The sequence below is a fragment of the Elaeis guineensis genome, chromosome 4 (assembly GCF_000442705.2).
Source record: "Elaeis guineensis isolate ETL-2024a chromosome 4, EG11, whole genome shotgun sequence".
NCBI lineage: Eukaryota > Viridiplantae > Streptophyta > Magnoliopsida > Arecales > Arecaceae > Elaeis > Elaeis guineensis.
The window spans coordinates 39,460,761-39,481,340 of NC_025996.2; the positions used below are offsets into that span (position 1 = coordinate 39,460,761).

At 40.9% G+C, this 20,580-nt stretch overlaps 2 protein-coding genes across 2 annotated transcripts in view; one reads left to right on the forward strand and one right to left on the reverse strand.

Annotated features, from left to right (window-relative positions):
• LOC140850994 (mediator of RNA polymerase II transcription subunit 12-like) overlaps positions 1–11,148 on the forward strand; it is a 31,738-nt gene extending 20,590 nt beyond the window's left edge. The window contains exons 10-12 of the mRNA XM_073256103.1: positions 1,977–4,571; positions 9,394–9,727; positions 10,411–11,148. Coding sequence (XP_073112204.1) covers positions 1,977–4,571; positions 9,394–9,727; positions 10,411–10,830 — 3,349 coding nt within the window. The 3' untranslated portion in view covers positions 10,831–11,148. The remainder of the gene's footprint in view (positions 1–1,976; positions 4,572–9,393; positions 9,728–10,410) is intronic.
• Positions 11,149–13,091: 1,943 nt separating this feature from the next.
• On the reverse strand, positions 13,092–16,222 carry LOC140856958 (rop guanine nucleotide exchange factor 3-like). The gene is made up of 8 exons (XM_073255158.1): positions 16,035–16,222; positions 15,307–15,658; positions 15,108–15,224; positions 14,755–14,909; positions 14,595–14,669; positions 14,161–14,448; positions 13,615–13,950; positions 13,092–13,386 (listed from the first exon to the last, which is right to left on the reverse strand). Exons 2-8 carry the CDS (start codon positions 15,620–15,622, stop codon positions 13,270–13,272), a joined length of 1,404 nt encoding a protein of 467 aa, XP_073111259.1. The 5' UTR covers positions 15,623–15,658; positions 16,035–16,222; the 3' UTR covers positions 13,092–13,269.
• Between the last annotated feature and the right edge of the window lie 4,358 nt (positions 16,223–20,580).

Below are 20,580 nucleotides of genomic sequence, written 5' to 3' on the forward strand. Positions count from 1 at the left end.
TAAAATGCCAGTCAAACAAAGGACTGAGTGCTAAGTTCCTTTGCAGTCAAACGTGCTGCCAACACTTTATATCACTCTTAAGTTATATTACAGCAAAGAAACAAAAAAAGATCCTAAGATAATCACAGTTCAACAAAAAACTGTACCAGTTGTGATGAACAAATCAGAATTAGTTTATATACAAATATGCAACAGTAAACTAGTATCTGATACATAAGAACAAATTTATGATGTACCAAGAACAGAAGTGATATAAGTTCTGGGTACCTAACCCTGCAAGAATTTAAGATCAGCATATCACAATTAGATTACACATATTTCTAGATTGGTTCCAGCATCTGCTTGGATGTGCTACATAGCAATAATATGAGAAAATCTTGATAAAAGAGTTCTTACTGAAGAACCAAGAAAACTTTAACAACCTATGGATGCCTTTTACTATCCATTTAAATTGATAGTCTCTTATAGCTCAGACTTGAGAAAGGTCAGACTAGATTGGAAGTGTATAGTTACTTGAACACCATTACAAGGTCATTCTTTTTGTCAAAGAGCAAGTTAGAAACATGAATTGATTATTTCCGGCAAACACATCAGTCTGGGTTGGAAAGGGGTGACTTTAGTAACATGATGTCCATGAAAACACAGATGTTCAAGAACGAGAGCATGTTTGCATGATGGCATGAGGAATAAGTGTGAATTCACGAAATAGGGGACTCGATGCAAATAAGATAAATTCTTCGGGATAAAATCAGACTAGAAGCTGAGTCACAATGGGTCCATGAAGAAAGGATAAAAACGTTGAAATACAAATGCAAAAAGACTTCAAGAATCCCTGAAATAAAAATTGGGGCAAAACTTTTGACTTCTTTCATCATAGGAGAAAAAGGTGAGTTGGGTCATACATTCCTCGGGCGAGTAATTGAACAGCCCAACCCTTGAAACTGTATTTACACCACATCTTTAAAATATTATTTTGGATGACCATGGAGATTCATTTTTCTCAAAAACATTTTGTGGAAATTATGTTTTTGCAGCTTGGGACATTTATAGTAGTAATCTATATCATAATCCATGTTGTCACTCTGGAATAATAGGAATTGGTTTATGGAGAGAAGCTAGGGGATGATGACATGGTTTGCTGTGATGCTAAGTGATGTTGATGGGGGTTTTGAGATGGTATCACCCTTGCCACTTGGGCAAGGGGTTGTGTTCATTTCTGGTTGGAGTCATCCCTGTAGTGGTTGGGTGGGTATAGGGGCAGAAGGTGGGGATCAGCTTATTCTAATCTTAGAAAAAAATAGACCGGGGTAAGAAGAATACCGTGATAATTGTGGAGAAGAAAAGATGGCTATATATGAGTTAAGATGTCTTGTGGGAATGATCACTGCAAGAATTTTGTCATGATATTTTCAACACCTTGGATTTCTAAATCTGTGACTGTCTTCTCCTAGGTTCTATCTTTTCGTTGGTGTGTTTATGCAAGACACTGTTGCTTCCATGCATGCATGCCATGTTCTTATGCAATATTGTGTTGACAACACTATTTATTAGCATGTCCTTTCTCTTCTTCATATCTGCATGCACCAGTTATCATCAAATCCATGAGATGTCCATAATTTCTTGAGTCATCAGTCTGCATTTTCATCATGTTCTGATTGCTATTAGATTTCTTGTTCTGACTTGGATCTCTCTCTCTCTCTCTCTCTCTCTCTTACCCTCCTCCCTCTCTCTCCCTCCCATTCTCTCTCCCTCAGTTGGGTGGGCGGAGGGGGATCTTTAGCATGGATATTGTTTTTTCTCATGATAATGTGATTTTCAAGACTATTACTTGACAATGGGTTTGCATGTTGAGAGTATTCTATCATTATTTTGGATATAAATTCCAATGTCAAATATGTTGATCTTGAACTTCGCTTATCATGACAATATATATTGCTGTCTAGTTTTTTCTGGATCTAATATTTAGCTTGGTACAGGTATGAAAATATACTTCTAGTGACAGATCTTTTACCTGAAGTGCTAACTACTTTAATGCAACGAACTGTTACCATGGTGACATCCAATGGAAGGTCTTTTAGAGCAGCATCTTTTGCCTATGCTCGAAATTTACTGAAGAAATACAGAGATGTGGCTAGTGTGACAAAATGGGAAAAAACTTTTAGAGCTACATGTGATCAGAGGCTTCTTGCAGAACTCGATGCTGGCCGATCACTTGATGGTGATCTAGTGTTTTCTTCTGGAGTCCCTGCAGGTGTTGGAGACATGGATGAGTACCTCCGCCAAAAGATGACTGGGAGATTACCCAGGGGTAGCCCCAGCCTGAGAGAGATGGTGCAACGACATGTTGAGGAAGTTGTACGCTGTTTTTATGGAAAAGAAAGAAAACCTTTTCCAGTCAGTAATCCTAAAGGTCCAGTGTTAGAAAATTGGGAAGACAGTAACCAAATAGCGCAAGATATTGTTTTGGGCTTATTAGACTGTATTAGGCAAAATGGTGGGGCAACTCTAGAAGGAGATCCCTCTATAGTGGCTTCTGCTGTTTCTGCAATTGTTGGTAATGTGGGGCCTTCTATATCAAAACTGCCAGATTTTACAAGTGGTAGTTACCACAGTTTTTCATCTGCAACAAATTCGTTGAATTGTGTACGACACATCTTGCGCATTCACATAACCTCCCTCTGCTTGCTTAAGGAAGCTCTTGGAGAACGTCTGAGCTGTATATTTGATATATCTTTGGCTACTGAAGCTTCTTCAGTCATTTCTGGAGCTTTTGCTCCTGGAAAGACTCATCGAAGTCAGTTTCAAACATCTCCTGAAACTCATGACATATATGCAAGTCATTCAAATGAGATAATGAAGAACTCTGCAAAACTATTTGTTGGAAGGGCTGCAAAAGCTGCAGCTTCCGTATCTGCACTTGTTGTGGGGGCCATTGTTCATGGTGCTACTACCTTGGAAAGGATGGTAACTGCCTTCAAATTAAAGGAGGGATTGGATATTCTGCAGTTCATCAGGAGTGCAAGATCCAGTTCAAATGGGATGTCCCGTTCTATTGGCAGTTTGAAGCTGGATCATTGCATTGAAGTATATGTACATTGGTTCCGGCTCCTTGTTGGGAACTGCAGAACAGTTTCTGATGGACTAGTTGCAGAAATCCTTGGTGAATCATATCTCTTAGCTCTTTCAAGGATGCAGCGCATGCTTCCACTAAATTTGGTTTTACCTCCTGCTTACTCGATCTTTGCAATGGTCATTTGGAGGCCATATCTTTTCAACATCAATATTGCGACTCGTGAAGACATCCAACTATACCAGTATTTATCAGAGGCAATTGGTGATGCTATAAGGCATCTGCCATTTCGAGAACTATGTTTTCGAAATACTCACGTACTTTATGATCTTGTAGCTACTGATGTTGGCGATTCTGAATTTGCTGCAATGCTTGAACTGCATAATCTGGATAAACATCTGAAAATAATGGCATTTGTTCCTCTTCGGGCAAGGTTGTTTCTAAATGCTCTCATTGATTGCAAAATGCCTGCATTTACAATTATAGAGGAAGATGGATCATGGATTTCAGGGCATAATGAACAAAGGGTTTTTAACCAAAATGAGGCAAAGCTTCAAGATCAGCTTGTGCATGTTTTAGATAATTTGCAGGCTGCAAAGTTTCATTGGCAGTGGGTTGAATTGAGGCTTCTTTTGAATGAGCAAGCTTTTAATGAAAAAATTGAGACTCAGAAGATGTCCTTGGTAGAGGCAATTCGATCCCTATCTCCTGATTCTGGAAATAACATACTTTCTGAAAATGAAAAGAAATTTACTGAAATTATTCTTACAAGGACGCTAGTTAGACCTGATGCAGCACTTCTTTATTCAGAACTTGTCCATCTGCTTGGAAAATTGCAACAGGAGTCACTTGTGGTGGACATAAAATGGATTTTAGGTGGTCAAGATGTCCTTCTGGGACGGAAATCCATCAGGCAGCAGCTTATGCATGTCGCTCAGCGAAATGGTCTTTCAACAAAGCCCCAGTTCTGGAAACCATGGGGTTGGTCAAGTTCCACAATTGATGATGTAGCTAACAGAGGTGATAAGAGAAAGTTGGAAGCCATTTCTATTGAAGAAGGGGAACTTGTGGATGAATGCATTGATGTTAAAAGATCTGGCAAAATGAACTTTCACAGTATTGATGCCGAAGGCTTCAGTTCTGCCCAGCAGTATATAACTGAGAAAGCTCTTGCAGAATTAACACTTCCATGTATAGACAGGAGTTCCAGTGATATACGGAATTTATTTGCAGCTGAGTTGATAAAGCAGATGGGTTCTATTGATCAACAAATCAATACTCGTGGTGGTAATAAGCAGGCTACTGTGGTGTCTTCTGGAACTGAAGGTTCATCAAACAAAGGCAGCACCCGCAAAGGTATGCGTGGTGGAAGTCCTGTATTGAGCAGACGATCAACTGGAGCTAGTGATTCTATGCCATTGTCTTCCACGGCACTGAAAGCATCGTTGTGGTTGCGATTGCAATTTCTTTTGAGATTGCTTCCTGTCGTTTACAATGATAGGTAACTTTAGATCTAAAAGTTATTCTTGATTATTTCCTTTTATTATTTTTATTCAGCAGCAGCAAGAAGTATGATTGGTTTTATTGTCAATAGTCTTAATTCTTGAAAGGTTGCACCCCATCTGTTTTTTCTTTTTTTGGGGTCACCTCCCTTTGCCTTTTTGATAACTTTTCCACCCATAAATTATTGTATCAATGATTTTTATAAGATATTAGTTTCCTTTTTTTCCCCCCTTACTTGCCATGTTATTCTAACATTAGTAGGCTGTAATTTGTTTTTATAATGACAGTTTTTCATTGCTTCTCAAAATATCAAAGTAATTATTTCCTTCTTGGGACAAGCTTATGGTCTGATATTTGGTAGAATTTTCTAGAATTCTAGTGTAAGCAACAAAATTTTGAAGAAGTTAGTTCTTGTCGTGGTTAATTAAACTGCCTTACATCTAGAATGGCACTTGGCCTTGGGTGATGTCCCCTGGCTTTCATTGGACAAGAAATTCCAATCCACCTGCTTTCTGTAACTCTGATTTTCTCACTTTCTTCAGCCCATTTGAGGTTGTTGTAAACTTGGAGTTTTACGACACTGACCTCAGGTGGGATTTTGTTCACTAAGGTTCACAAAACTGCCTACATTTCTATTTGTTCTTTCATTATCATCTTCCAAAATCTTTTGCAGTTTTGTAGTTTTCCTCCTAGATGAATCTTGTAGGTTATGTTTGGATGCATGGAAATCTGCTTGAAAGAACTCATGTTTTTGGGAAAATCTAGTTTCCCATGTGTTTGTTTCAGTAACAAATTTGGAAAATTTATAACTAGTTTCTAGAAAACTTTACCATTTTCATGGAAAAGCCTTACATTTTCTTTCAATCAAAGATACCCTTGAGGGTTGAGAAAATGGAAAATTGAGGCATCTTTTCCATTGAAGGACAAGGATTTTGTTTCTGCAGTGATAAGAAAGGCCCATTGGATTTGATTTCTTGTTCGTAGAATTTAGAATTTCTTCATTTGATCACCCCCCTCCCCCACCTCATTATACTCCTAATCTGGACAATTGCAAGGTTTTTACATGAAAACATGGGACTTTTTTTGGTGCATATATTTGTATCTAAAAATACCTTTACGTAGATATTTACATAATATGTATCTTTCAATTTTACTCAGGGGATTTTTGCTATTTATTATTATCTCTGTTAGGTGGAAAGGAAGGGGAAAGTAGAATAGTTTCCCATAATAGAGCTCTTTTTTGAAGTTGCATGGTGAACTATCAGTAATGGCTAATATGTCATCAAGGGAGCAACTGGCTTTACCACATAACTGATATTTTAAGTTTGCATTAGAGAAGGACTAGCAAGCCAATATTTACTTATGCAAACTCTTTGATTTTCAGCATGGATGTGGTTAGTTGATGCTGATGTTTTCTTAATCTGTCATGATGACATTGACCATCTGAAATCTGGTCATAATGTGGATCATGGATTTCTCCCACCTAGCAACCTTTCCTGCTGATTTAGTGAGAGAAGTAGCTGTCTTGTTTTAAAGTAAATGGAACTCAGACATTATAGTACAAACTTCTAGTTCCATATTATGCTTTTCCCAACCTATCATCATCAGTAATAGAAAACAAGTGTTATGGACAAGAAAGGTAGTTTTGGATAAGTAACAACTAGATCTTCTCCCGGGGTACCTGGCAGAACTGTTTTAGACAAAAGATCTGCTGCATGATTCCCTTCTCTCCATACATGACTGACCTGATAATCATCTGAAGAGGTTACATACTTATTTGGCAAGGAGGCAGCAAATATCCAAAGATGGTTTCTATTTCTTGTTTATCCATCCACAACTATTCTTGAATCCTTTTCAATCCTTAGTCTGATACAATTTTCTCTCAGTTGTATGCCATGCCTCATTCCTTGATAAGACTCAATTCAATGTATGATATATGTGTGATGGAATGAAGGCCTACGCGTTACTACAATAATAGAGGATCACTAGCTGCATCCCTACCAAACCACCATAACCAGCATTTGGATGATTTATCAAGCCACTGGACTTTTAACTTCAGCCACCCATTAGCTGGTGGAACCCCATGAACAGAAACATTCTGGTATTCCTTCTTACACAACTTGCCGTTCCAATTCTCTGACTTGACTATTTTTTAAACTAGAAGCCTCAACTTTCAGGTGCAGTTTAAATGACATCAGAGGTGGTGGCAGCATATCCACTTATGTGCTTACTGCCTTAAAAAATGTCTCTATACTTTTCTGTCCTAAGGTACCATACTGTAGCTGACATGGTTACTTTTGATGACAGATATGTTTGATCCTTCATTTGAAAGATCCTCTTAATATTATCAAGTTCATCTAACAATTTGGATGAATGCAACATGATGCTTCTAGTTTGTATTCCAAAAGATTTTTGTCTGGATTGAACCAACAGCCTGTCTATAACAACTTTGTACAAGCAACAACTGGATTTAGAAATGTGATTGGGAAACCATACCTCTGTCCACCAACCTGCAGATATTTGGGGCAAATAATTTTCCAAGCACTTTTTAATGGACCATTGGAGTTTAAGGCAAATCCAGCAATCACAGTCCTTGTTAGGGAACTAAATGTCTTCGATTGCCTTACAAACTGCATCCATGCCAGATGTCGGTGGAGGTGGCAATTGCCAATAATGATTATCCATAAAGTGCCCAGCAGTTTCAAAGCAGTTTCCAAGTACTAAGCCCAACCAACCAATCCTATCAATAACCCTTCGTCCTGGTAGCCAAGGATCACAGAAGCAGCTTGCAGGCTGTCCATTACCAACCAACTTGCTAACAGCACCATACACCATTGATCACGAATAAAGCACTATCTACATCCAAATTATTTTGTGGCTAACACTATTCTTCTTCACTGCATATTTGATGTAGAGTCCAACCCACATTGCTGTATGGTCTGTGGCTTTGCCTTCAGCTTTTGCACTTGACTCCCTTTCAACCAATACCTTATCTTTCTCTGTGACATATGACATCAAGGCTGAGTAATCTCACTGATAGGACCTTAGCGGTTTGGCTAGCAAAGGATCTTTTTAAGAATGCCATACAGTTCCAAAGTCAAATTTTTACCTAAGTACTTGTGTTATGACTACATGATTTGGTTAGGATCTGGCATATCGCACTAATGTCGTTGCATCTCTCAGTTTCAGAAACATTATTTATGGGTTCCTAGGATTTACTGAACAATAAAATTTCATCTTATCAGCAGTCTGTGTACTCAGTATTGTGACTGCAGGTTTCTAGGAATAAGGAAATAGGCTTGAAATTCAGAGAATAAAGATGTTTTGTGATTGTTAAGCAATATCTTTTTGCAATCCAATGTCCTATGCATGAAGAAAATATGTAGAAGTTGATTGTTATTCTATGCTAGATGCTATCATGAGCAAGTGTGTTGTGACTACATGTATGAAGTTAGTAAATCAGCATGATGGTATCTTCACCAGAGGCTAATGTTCCGGTCTGAGTTGACTATTTTATATTCAGTCTGGGACTGTTGTGTGTGCTTGTAGTTACATGAACTATTCATGTATCAGGTTGTTGGTTATGGTTGAATGTTTTTTGAACTAATTCTAGGACAAGTTTGTGCTTTCAGAACACTATTTAGCTGGCTATCCTTGAGGCAGGGGGTGGGAGTTTGCTTTTTGCTGCCTCCTGTAGGACTACAGGAATGTTGTTACAATAAAAGGATTCTGGGGTATGGCAGACTAAACTATACTGCCAACTCTGCAACCCCCCTTCCAAAGACGCACACACAGGTGTGTATTTGCGCATGCATATCCTTTTTCTGTACCATTTCCATGAATTTACCAGACGAAAACAGATGCATGCATCTGTACGACTAATGAGGGGTAAGCTTTGATGAGAGACCAAGTTTACTGGAACATTTCATGTTGTTCTAAAGTCACTTTTGTTTTGGAAATCAGGTAAGAACCGACTGGTTACCGCCAATAATGAACTAACATGAAACCTATACATGTTTGATTACTCAGGAGCAAAAGGTAGGATTTTGTTTTCAATTGTTTAACAGATGCATTTGGAAGAATTGAAGATTAGATCACAGATTGTGAAAATAGCATATTCACATGTTTTTGCGCTGATAGCTAGCACTGACAGGAGCAGAATTATGGTTGGTCATAGCATAATGCCAGAACCTGGATGTTCTGATTTGCTTAGAATATTATTTGCAAAGCATTTTAAGTAAAATGACCTCTATTATATGCACTCTGTTTTACGAAGGCAATTTCTGGGAGTCTTACTAGCATGAAGTCTTCATCATTATTTCGGTTTACTTATCTAATTTTTTGTCTTATAACCTCATCATCATAAATGTCTGTGTCTCTTCCCAACTGTTATTTGCTTAAGACAATGCTTGAGTGATCTTCTTGCTCAGTAACTGGGCATAAAAAAGAAAATTTCAAATGTTGAAACCGGAGTGATTTGCTTGGTCATAACCTAATGGGGGAAAAGGAAGAGGGAAGGGGTGGGGGAATATGGTGATGGGATTGCTGTTGGTAATGAGGCTAGACCTATGTCAAGATGCAAGTGGTTAAAAATTTATCATTCTTGTAGAGTGATTTGTAAAGAGAACTTTTGGAAATCTAATGGTTTGCCTTTTATGTGTGTGAGAGGCTTATACATTAAAAAGTAATACATTGATTCTGTACTTTTGTTTTCTATTATTTTATTAGTTTAGCTATAAAATATGTTTACATCTCTTGTTTGAGTGAATGATGAGCATTTTAGAACTCAGTTCTTGTCAATTCCTATCTTTACTCCACAGGGAACCATCTACAAGGAACATGAGGCAAATGCTTGCATCTATCATACTTCGATTGCTTGGAACGAGAGTTGTGCACGAGGATGCAAACCTGTCTCTTTCTACCATGCATGTAGGTTCTTTACAAAGGAATGCAGAATCATTTTTGGAAGCTTCTGTTTCTGCCTCATTGGATTATTCTAGTGATAGCCTATTTGAAAGGCTTTTGTGTGTCCTTCACGGCTTGCTCAGCAACTGCAAGCCGAGTTGGCTGAAGCCCAAGCCTACTTCCAAGTCATCTGTTAAATCTCCTCGAGATTTTTCTGCATTTGATCGTGAGGCAGCAGAGAGCTTGCAGGTCAGTTCCAGTAATGTAATTTGATTTCTTTTCTTGCTTGTTTCTTTGTTAAAAAATAAACTTCAAGATGGGGGAAAATTAAATTATTTGAAGCAAAAACTTCCCTGTTTGCATGGTTTAATGCTTTTAGAACAGGAACTGTGGACTCCTAGTGGTTCTTTTACAGAAAGAGGTTTTTGTCATCATCCTGATATTTTTAATGCCTATAAACCTCGAATAGCTAATGTGGCAAATCACAATTACCGTTGCTTTGACTTAAAAGTTGGAATCTATATAATACCTCTTGTTATGACTGGGCCTGCCAATTATTAAATTAAGGATAACTAACCTTCTGCTCCTAGTTTTCGTTTTCTTAAAAAGTTTTTATGGTTGGTATCCATCTACAAGATCACCTTGACACAAATTAGTATCCTACTTCACTAATAAATATAGTTTTTTGGACGCTTTGGGCTACTATGGAAATGTCATTGTTCTTTTCTTCCTGGTTTTGTCATGCTATTTTCTACCAGTTTTTAAAGTTGCTGTTCTTTTGACTCACGTTACCATCCTTTTTCCACATTGGTGGTCAGCTATTTGTTCTGCTACATGGCCAGCCATTTTGAAAAATGATGATTTTATTTATTTATTTGTTCCTTGCATGATGATTGTTTTTTTTTTTTTTTTTTTTTCGGTTTTGCTTGTAGGCTGACTTGGACCGCATGGAATTGCCAGCAACAATTCGGCAGCGTATCCAAGCTGCAATGCCAATTCTCCCTCCATTACTTCCTTTTTCCAGCTCATTGTCTTCTGTGGCACTTGCGTCACTTCAGCCCAATTCATCCACTCCAGGCACCCACAAAAGAATGCCTCCTACTACCCGGACTTCTACTAACCTATCTGGCAGAAACAAAACAGTGCCATCCCAGGATCTGGACATGGAAATTGACCCGTGGATGCTTTTGGAAGATGGTACAGGCTCTGCCTGTACCTCAGGTGGTAACAACAACATGCTTGGTGTTGGCGGGGATCATTCCAATCTCAAGGCTTGCAGCTGGCTCAAGGGGGCTGTGAGAGTGAGAAGAAAGGATCTTACATATATTGGAGCATTGGATGAAGATAGCTGACTCTTTTTCTTGTACAATTATCTGGCAATGGAAGTCTGGCGCCAATCTTACAGGCTTATGTGGTTGGCTCTCAGATCAATGACAACGGGCTCTGTTCTCCCTTGCTCGCATAGACACAAGATCTCTCTTGGGAGAATGTTGGAGGGGTCTTCTATTAAAAAACATTGGCCATGCCATGCGGGCAATTGGCTTTTCTCGGGCCAGGAAAACTAACGCTTCAAAGACCCCCATTTTGCTGCCATGCCCGCACTGAGGCTGTTGTATATATAAGCACTATTTATTTATTCCTCAATCGAGAATAGTAAAGCCATTGACCAATGACCTGTAGCTCTTAATATCCCAAACTCGTATCTTTTTGTCACACTGTACTTTTAAAGAAAAGGTGGCCTGTGCCATTGTGGGAAAGATATGTTGCACTATCATGAAAGGAAGTGGAAAATGATTGAAGAATCATGGATTTATAAAAATGTGGTGCTTAGAATGTATTGCCATATTTATCGTTAATGCAGACGTTGTGCCTTACTGGGCTGTTCAAATGTATAATTTATCTCAATTCCTCACAGGCACGAGGGGAGCTTGTTATGTCTGAAGTTTATAGCCTTGTTTTTGTTTCTTTCTTGGTTTCTTGTGATTCATGATTCCAAATGATCTTTTTATTAGTGAATTGGGAACTGCTTTATGAGCTATAAACCTTATAATAATCTTTAAGCACTCCTATTGAAAAAAAAAAAGAAAAAAGAAAGAGGATGGCAAACCTTCCCCTTGATTCTTCTAACTCGATGCATAAATGCTGTTCGTGGAATGGATGCATGCTGTTAGCCTCCACAGGTGGAAATTTATGTCCCTGCCAGCTGATTACTGCTTGTTGAAGTCTTGTGTGGGGAACTGGTACCTGATAAATGAACAAAGGAGTCATGCATGGACTGGCATTAGGTCGTGCTTTTTAACACTGCTCCTAGATTTCCAGGCTGTGCTGCAAGTTCTGAATAAATGTAACAGAACTCTATGAGCTTCAAATGTCTTCCATATGGCTTGCATCTTCACTAGAGCACCGGTGTATGATGGTTTGTGGTGTACTAGCATTATTGATATACATGTTAGATATCAGTTGCTGCTTTTTCTTTGAATGTGATCTGATGTACGTCCCAGTTCTCAACTGACATGATGTGATCATTTTTGCCAAGACTTGCTTCCTAACAATGATGTCTTAGTATATAGAGAAGATATTGTATCAGATATTTCTGTCATGGGGCAATTAAGTTTTTTCACTGAAAACAGAATGATAGTTGTGGAAATCTTGCCTGGTGGGACTTAAAATGAATGTTCCTAAGTGGCTGTGCTGAGGCAGCGTGTTTGTCATAAACTCTAGGCTTGATCATATTTAGTGTGGGTGGTGTGCGTTTGGATTATGGATCCAAACTTGGTTCTCCAGAATGCCTCACCTGCTCAGCATAACCATGCTTTAGCCATCATGCTTGTCAGGGGAGGATTGCTTAATTTCAGGGCAATTATATTCTTGTATCTTTAGGCGAGAGCAAAATGCTTTAGCAACTCAAAACGTAATTCAAAAAGTCATTTACCATTGCTCAAAGTCATTCAATTCGTGTGTAGTATTCTTATTGCTCCCTTTAAATTGGTATCATAAAATGCGTCATGTGATGAAGCAAAGTGAATGGTGTAAGGTAATTAAGTGCCTTTTTCTAATGATTTGTCTGAGTTACCATGGCATTTATCTAAAATGTCAGAGGGACTTTATTGCTAGTAGCTTAATGACTTACCTAAAGAGATTCTTGCCCTTCAAGAAGCATTTTGGGTCCTGAAAGATGGAACAATGATTTACCTTCACGAAGCAGTGGGTTTTAGCACTTCTTATCATCTCTGTTCTGCCAAATTGTTTAAATGAACATCTAGATCTTTTCTCCATAAAAGATTGCACAAGGATTTCAAGTGCAAAAATCTGAAACCTAGATGTGTTATTTTGCATGGTTCCACATTTATTATTTCATCTGAAGCTGCTGATTGTTGGGCTTATATCAGAAAATCTGGTCATTTTGGGTGTTCTTTGAAATTAGGAAGCCGTTTAAAAGTTCTTACTTCAAGTCAAGAACCTAAATTTAATTCTACATTTTCTTCTTCTCTTCACCATCTTGGCACTTGGTTCACAACCTATCTTAGTTATTACGCAGCAAGTTTCTTTCTCATCTTACTCGAATGCAGAAGACAGTGCCAACCCATGGAGCTCACAGAAATAAATATTTTCCCTCAAATGTTGTCAATCTGACAACTAATGATACAACTGATACAAATTACAGTGTTTCTAGATCAGCAAAATGATTTAGTTTCCATGGTTAGTTTGTTTTAAGGCAACATCTGTTAGAACGACATAATGAGAAGTCCATCTGCAACTCTGATATTGAGTTGTAGGTTGGAGCGAACTGATCACCGCCTTTTCACAGATCCATCTATGAAAAGAACATCATCAATCCATGCAACAATATTAAATGCCCAACTTTCCAACACCCTTGAGTAGCTCTCTAGGATTGCTTGTCCAACATCCTGTGACAGAAAAAGGTTAACATCATCTACGTGTGAATAGCTTCCATCAAATCACCTGCAGATGTGATGAAATTGGGATGATGCTAATGACATGATGGAAATTATGATGCAGAAAATGGCTAGCAGCATGGTAGCTCCTTACCTATAGCAGTTTAACATCTGGCTCCATGTCTAGTATATTTAGGCAGAACAGCAGATTAAATTTCATGTGCTATGTTGCATCCTTACCTTATTGTACTGGATTTTGCTTGTATCTAGTGTTGTTTGTGACAATTCAGGGTATCTTTGCTTCAGCCAAAGCAAGAGAGATTCAGCTCTACTTGCAAGCATGTGGTTTTTGTCTCCATCAGCCATCAAGTCCTTGACCATATCCCATGAAGATTTTGAATTGTTCATGCATGCTTTGCGCCGCCATACATACATTGCAGCTTCCACACGGTCTGCAATATCAAGTGCTTCATGTTCTGAAGTTATATCAAGACAATCAAGAAGATAATCAGGGCAGAACTTGTCGGGAGTTGACATGCGGCGATAGATTGAATCTCCTACACTCGATCGCCCACTCTGAAACACAAAATGCAATTTTCAGCGCTAAGAATTTAAATTACAACCCTTTCACTTCTCTATAATCAGATAAGAATTGCAGTAGAATAGACATAAACCATGCAAGATGCGGACCATTTTGCTACAAAGGTGTTTGGACATTGGATCCTATGAGATGAAGGCTAGCTAATCCACTAAACATATATTTGTGGTAACTTTTGGATTATATACCTTTGGAAGTGCTGCAAGGTATGATTCTGGGACTTCCATTTCACAAAGCATGGCACTGTTGATTGCCATGGCTGCTTTGTGAATCTGATTTGCACATTCCCGCTTTTGCTGCAGCTCCTTCTGTGATCTCTCAGGGAGGCCAGACGCAGGAACACATGGAACAGGTAGCCACCATTTTTCGTCATCCCGATGAATCACCCGCCGGAATGACCTTGAGTTACAGGCAATTGATGATTGCTTGCCTTCGTCGTACCAGAATTCTGTGTTCTGGAAGCTGTCCAATATTTCCTGCAGTAAATTTTGGTACCTAGTGAGCTAAGTTTGTAGTGTTTTTAATTTTTTAAAAAATATTTAACTGTCTTGAATCTTTCTGACACAACAAGTCCTTGCCTATAATATGTATCATAACAAAATGCTGATCATTAAAATCTTACAAGCAGCATAGCGTCCAGCTTTTCAAGTGCAGGAAGGTTGATGTAAATGTCTGATCTTGGTCTGCTTGCCATCACCTGAAAAATAGAGCTACATTAAAGATGAGAAAAAGAGAGGCAATGGAAGTAAGGAGAATTTTTGTTTATTGAGACTGATCCTCACCTCCAGAGTAGTACCATCTGGCAAGCTTTGGAAAGAAGGGTAGAATTCAACTATGTAATCGCAGACAGACAGAAGGCAATCCATCTCTCTCCTCCACATGGACTTCTTCTCAGGTGGCAGAGGCTCCAACTTATAGCAGTGGCCAAAGACAGTAGCTGTGGAAATACAGAGGGAAAGGATAAAGGAGTTAAGATGTGGATGGACATAGAGCTAACTCGACATCGCTATGAATCATAGCTGTTACACAGACCGTTGCATTTAGACGTTACACTATGATTCTGATATGAAGACAAGAACATGATGGAGAAAATGATGGCAAAATAAATTCCATCACTTGGGTTCTGGACTTTTACCATAGAGGTTTGTAATGGCATTTGAGATTGCAACAGCTGAGCAAACACCCTTCCCACTTCCCGACATGTCTTCACCGAGCAAAAGCTTCGAGAATTTCTCCTTCATCATTTCCAGCTCTGGTAGTCTAACAAACATCAGAACAAGCAACAAAAATTTGAGCAGGTTATGTTTTCAATCCATGGTAGATGGTGAACTGACCTGAATTTGCTATATCATCATTGCATGGTTTCTCATCCAGAACATCGACATGCTGTTTCATTCTGAGTTTGGTAAGAATAGGTGAAGCTCGTCCCACAAGCTTAGAAATTGGCCATCTCATTGGTAGGGGAAGGGGCTCATCCGAAATGCTGGGCTCGGAATATGTTGAGACTTCAGAAATTGTGCGGCTATAGTCGAGTGAATCACCACCAGGGGTGGAACTTCCAATGTCTGTATTTGATCTCTCCATCTGGTCTTCTGAGGAGGGAGGGCAATCCATATCTGAGTTCTCATCACACACCAAGGAGCTGTCCATCTCCAGTATAAAAACTCGAGTTTGATCCACTTAAACCTGCAGTCAACTGAAGATAGTCAATGGATTTTAAACTTCTTTTCATGGAGGAATTGCAAGGAACTGGTAATTTCCTGGTTTGTAATGCAATTCATCTTTTTTGTTTTTTTTTTTTTTGAGAGAATCTGTTGTATATGACACTGAAAATTTGATGTCAATGAGGAATTTATCATTCCAAAAATTTCTAAAGAATAATAATATGTATTACTTGAAGCAGCTTAATGCATGGTTGTTTTCTTAACTGCAACTTTTCTGACTGCTTAATGGTGAAAATAGTTAAAAGATAGTTGTTCCCAGTAAAAGAAATAGTCAGCAGATATCGATAGTACACAAACTTCCTGAGAATCTAATGCAGATAAATGGTAGAAGAACTTACTCCAGATGGTATGAAAGAACAAAGCAGTTTAATTAAGGCAACCCTTCTGAAAACAAACAGGAAACTGCCAAACAGAATGGCACCAAATATAAGACGCGAAGAAAAAGAAAAAGGTGAAGATTTAACTCAAAAGCCTTTTTTAAGTTTCATAAACAACATTTCAGTTCTTTTGCTTTTGTGTCGACTGCTTTTGCTTTCTCTATGTTCCCTAAGAAAAGCTTAATATAGTTCAGTTGCTAAGTTCATAAGACAACGATTCACATGACACCTTATCAGCTTTTCTTTTCTACCACCAAAGCAACAGGCACGAGATTCAAAAAAAAAAGAATCCTCCCGTTGCAGAGATATTAGCGGTCCCTCCTTACCTTTCTGCGGTTATTTGAATTCCAAAGTGGTAGGCACCGCCATCAGTTTGAATCCCTTCCGTTCCCACCCATTAAAGATACCCTTCTTTTGCTTTGTACTGAATTCAAATCCTGACACTCAGCTATCTGGCTGTGAGGGTGAAGACGAAGGCTTTTAGGATCCCACCTATGAGGAATGGATAGTGTTCGAAGAAGCTTAAGCTGTGGAATACTATGGTGGTCGCATTGCCATATAAGAGCCTAAAAGAGGACCCACGTCTTCTTATCTTGATGGAATACTGTGACTGCAGAGCTTTTTATTATCTTTTTCAGGCATTGGAAGAATGTGTCTGAGAAGCAGTGGAAGAGATGTCAAGTTCCTTCTTAATTATTGAATGATTAGCTGGTTTTAGAATAAGACAAGAAGGAAAAAGCAAGGTTTTAAATGTAAAAGACTATATTTTATGATCTATATGTTTCATGTGTGGGAGGGGTTTTAATGTTAATTTGATTGGTGATGGATTGTTTACCCTTCTCCAGGGTTTAGTGGGAGCTTAACTATTAGATTAAGTGAATTAACCTGGGAAATTGCAAGCGATTACAGAGGTGCACTCACAGAAAAATAGTTAGTGGATTGAGAAATGAACTTGAGAAAAATGATATAATATAAAATGAGAGTGATTTGGTGCTACGCATATAGCTACACGTTTTCACCACCACTACTGAAATGGCAAAAATTTGTGCCTTCATTGGTTCCAATTGCGACGCATGCCCTTTTGTACTTCAAATCTATAAGAAAAAGTTGGCTTGTCCTGTTGATTTTCTTTGGATGTTCTTTATGAGCATTTCCACTTCACGATCTCCTGTTTAAGGCCAATTTTTACTTCCATCTTAGCTTTCTTGACCTCTTCTTCTCTAGTTTTTGGGCCTGATTCCATAAACCTTCAAAGATTTGCAACTGATGAAAAACTAAAATTTCAAGTATACATCATATGGTTACTCTGTTTTTCTTTTGGTCATAAAATAAGCTGTCCTATGCTCTCTTCTTCATCACAATTCATTGGACCACTCGAGCTTAGACTCGAATAATTTCCATTGTTTGAAGTTCTTGTCCACCAATTCTACAACATCAGCAAGAGAAGTCTTTTCTATTGTTTATTTTGTTGACATACCTCTGCATGCACTCATGTGCAATGCAAAATATTCCTCCTTCCCACAGACTACATGCATAACATGGCAGCCATGAAACTTTAAATAATCAAGAAGAGAATTAACAAATAATCCAGTCCCTTCTTCTTCAGGCTGTCGTTGTTCCGGATTTAGGGGGTTCGGATCATGTTATTTGGTTTAGGAGATATGAATGCTAGGAGTAATGGGCTCTTCATGGTTTTCATGGTCACTTTTAGTCTATTTTTATATAACAAGGGTTGATAGACATGCTTAGCACTAAGCTCGAAAAGGAAACGAAGTGGCTTCTAAACAATGATAGGAGCTGTTGGTGCAAAAATTCGCTTACGCCGGAGAAGCTGGAGTCGCGGTCGCCTCCGGGACCTGCAAAAGAAGTCTAAACCGGAGGTGGGGTTGCTCCGGCAAGACCCTCCGACGTTCAAGTCAGTTCTCTGCCTCAACAAGAATGGAGTGCTCGAACGGAAATTTTAGCAGAGTTTCTAGGTAAAAACGAGAGCTTAGAGAATAACGTATCTGGGGTCCCCTTTTTATAGGCGGAGGGTGCAACAGACTGATAGCGACGTTCGTAACCGTCTGGTAGTGGGCCGCCCATAGCCAGGAGAAATTTATTACGAAGGATAGTGGAGCGGAATCATGGCTATCACCGTAGCTCGCCACGTGGAATCAGTTGCGGGGAGTGGAGCGGCATCCGTTGTCGTGACTCGTCAGGGAGTGGTGGAATCGCACCGGATCCACTGCAGGGGGTGGAGCAGAATCGTGGCTGTTAGTACGGCCTGCCAGGGAGTAATGGAGCTGCGTAGGGTCCGCCGCAGGGAGTGGAGCAGTGTTGTCTGTTACTGTAGCCTGTCAGGGGGTCCAGACTTGTCGGTCGAAGTTCGGTTGGAGTCGGAAGCGAGGTCCGGCACCTGTAGGAGCTCGAACGAGGCCTTCCCGCAGTTGGGGTAGAAGGCGGAGTCCGGCTCTCGTGGGAGTCCGGACGAGGTCTACCTGCAATTAAAGTCAGAGGCGAGATTCGGCTCTTCGTAGGAGCCCGGACGAAGTTCACCTGCAAGCGAAGTCGGGGGCGGAGTCCGGCTCCCGTAGGAGTCCGGACGGAATTTATCTGAAGCCGTGGGCGGAGCTCGGCTCCCGTAGGAGTCCGGGTGGAGCCTTTCAGCAGCTGAGGTTGGAAACGAAGTTCAGCTCCCGTAGGAGTTCGGACGAAGTCTCCCTGTAGCAGCAGTTGAAGTTGGTGACGGAGCCCGGCTCCCGTAGGAGTCCGGGCAGAGTCTTCCTTGCAGTTGAAGTTGGGGACGGAGCCCGGCTCCCGTAGGAGTCCGGGCGGAGTCTTCCTTGTAGTTGAAGTTGGGGATGGAGCCCGGCTCCCGTAGGAGTCCGGGCGGCGCTTACCAGCAGTTGGAGTTGTGGACGGAGCCCGACTTCCGTAGGAGTCCGGGTGGCGCTTACCAGCAGTTGGAGTTGTGGACGGAGCCCGGCTTCCATAGGAGTTCGGGTGGAGTCTGCTTGCGGTCAGAGTTGTGGGCGGAGTCTGGCTCCCGTAGGAGTCCGGACAAGGTCTGTCTGCAGCCGGAGTCGGAGGAGACTCACGAGGGTTAATCCCGTTGAGAACTTCGGCTGAGGGTATTTTATACCCAACACCAGTCCCCCTACTTCCGAGTTCGAATTTCGAACGAAGGAAGTACAGAAAGATCGTCGCAGCCGAAGTTCTCCCCTTGACGTCCGCGCGCGACCGTCCTCAGATGTGCTGGCATTTAATGCGCGCATGCTGGAGCCTTTTTCCGATTAGGGCGACCTGAAGAGCCTTTTCGGAACTCCCATCGGGACGTGATCCCAAGCGTCATGCCATGAAAGTTTGCGAACGGTCAACCCCAGGTCACGGCGAGTGGGACACGTGGTGGGCATTGGTTGGCCTAGGGGCACCTGCCACCATAATTGCGCCAGGCTTCGTTGCCTATTTAAACCCCCCACCCTTCCTCCAGGGGCTTTACTTCGCCTAAGGGACGACATCTTTCTTTCGCCTGAGAGCTTAGCCACTCAGCCACCCCATCGGTGACCCTTCCGACTCTAAGCGTCATCCGCACCGGTCTTTGCCGTCTCCAGTCCCCCGATTCCTCTCTAAGGGGTTCCCCCGCCAGGGCCTCTGCCCCGGAGGCCAACCTCAAGAGGATGCCATGGACTTGGAGGAGTGCAAGGAGGAGAACAGCAGTCTGCGAGTTCTCCGATTGTCGAGCTGCCGCTGAGGGTTCCTGTCGCTTTAAAGGGGGCTCGAGAAAGAATTCCTTCAACAACAGGGGTTTAATAACGGGGATAATCGGTGAAGGCATTCTGCCTGAGAATTTCGGAGTAGCTGGATGGGACGACACCGGTCAAGAGGGCAAAGCTGTCGTCACAAGCTGTGGCGGGATCCTTGATGTCGTCGGGGCCGAGGGACTAGAAGCGGTCTGCGCCGACGGTGGGGCAGTAAAACTTGTTGCTGGGACGGTGGAAGTAGTGCATGCCGATCTTGCCGGAACACTTAGGACGGTGGTTGTCATGGAGCATTCGGTGATGGCGCATATCTCCGGCGCCATTGCTGCCTCTGGGGTAACTCCGGTTCTTCTTGAAACAGGTCGTCGTCGCCGCTGCCGTTGCCTTTGCTGCCCCTTAAAATCTATCCCATCCTTTTCCCCCTAGGGTTGGGCTTTCGGAGGTGGAGCGGAACGAGGCGGGGGGCGAGAGCTGAGAGGCTTGTCACACGCACTGAAAAATGCGGCTGGGAAGGACAGAAACGGGAAGAGAAGTTCGCAGCTTGAAGTGGCCTCCGGTGTATCCCTTCCGAGCCGTGTTTTCGAGCCTTGTAACAATATATTCTTTTCTGGCCCTCTGGGTCTTGTAATGTACATCTTGTTAGTCAAAAAATGAGGAGGTGATTTTGTTACCTCGTCCGTACTTTGCGTCGAATCGTTGTCTGCCGAACTTTTTCCTTTATCGTTGTTATTGTTGTATTCCCTTCTCCCTTTTTTTTTTTTTTGACG

Bases quoted from the DNA above. Each gene is read 5' to 3' on its own strand.
- LOC140856958 (XM_073255158.1), bottom strand. From the start codon at position 15,622: ATGGACAGCTCCTTGGTGTGTGATGAGAACTCAGATATGGATTGCCCT. The intron at 14,670-14,754 runs GTGAGGATCAGT...TCTATTTTTCAG, and splicing joins CAGATGGTACTACTCTGGAG to GTGATGGCAAGCAGACCAAG. The intron at 13,951-14,160 runs GTATATAATCCA...TTTGTGTTTCAG, and splicing joins ACCTTGCAGCACTTCCAAAG to AGTGGGCGATCGAGTGTAGG.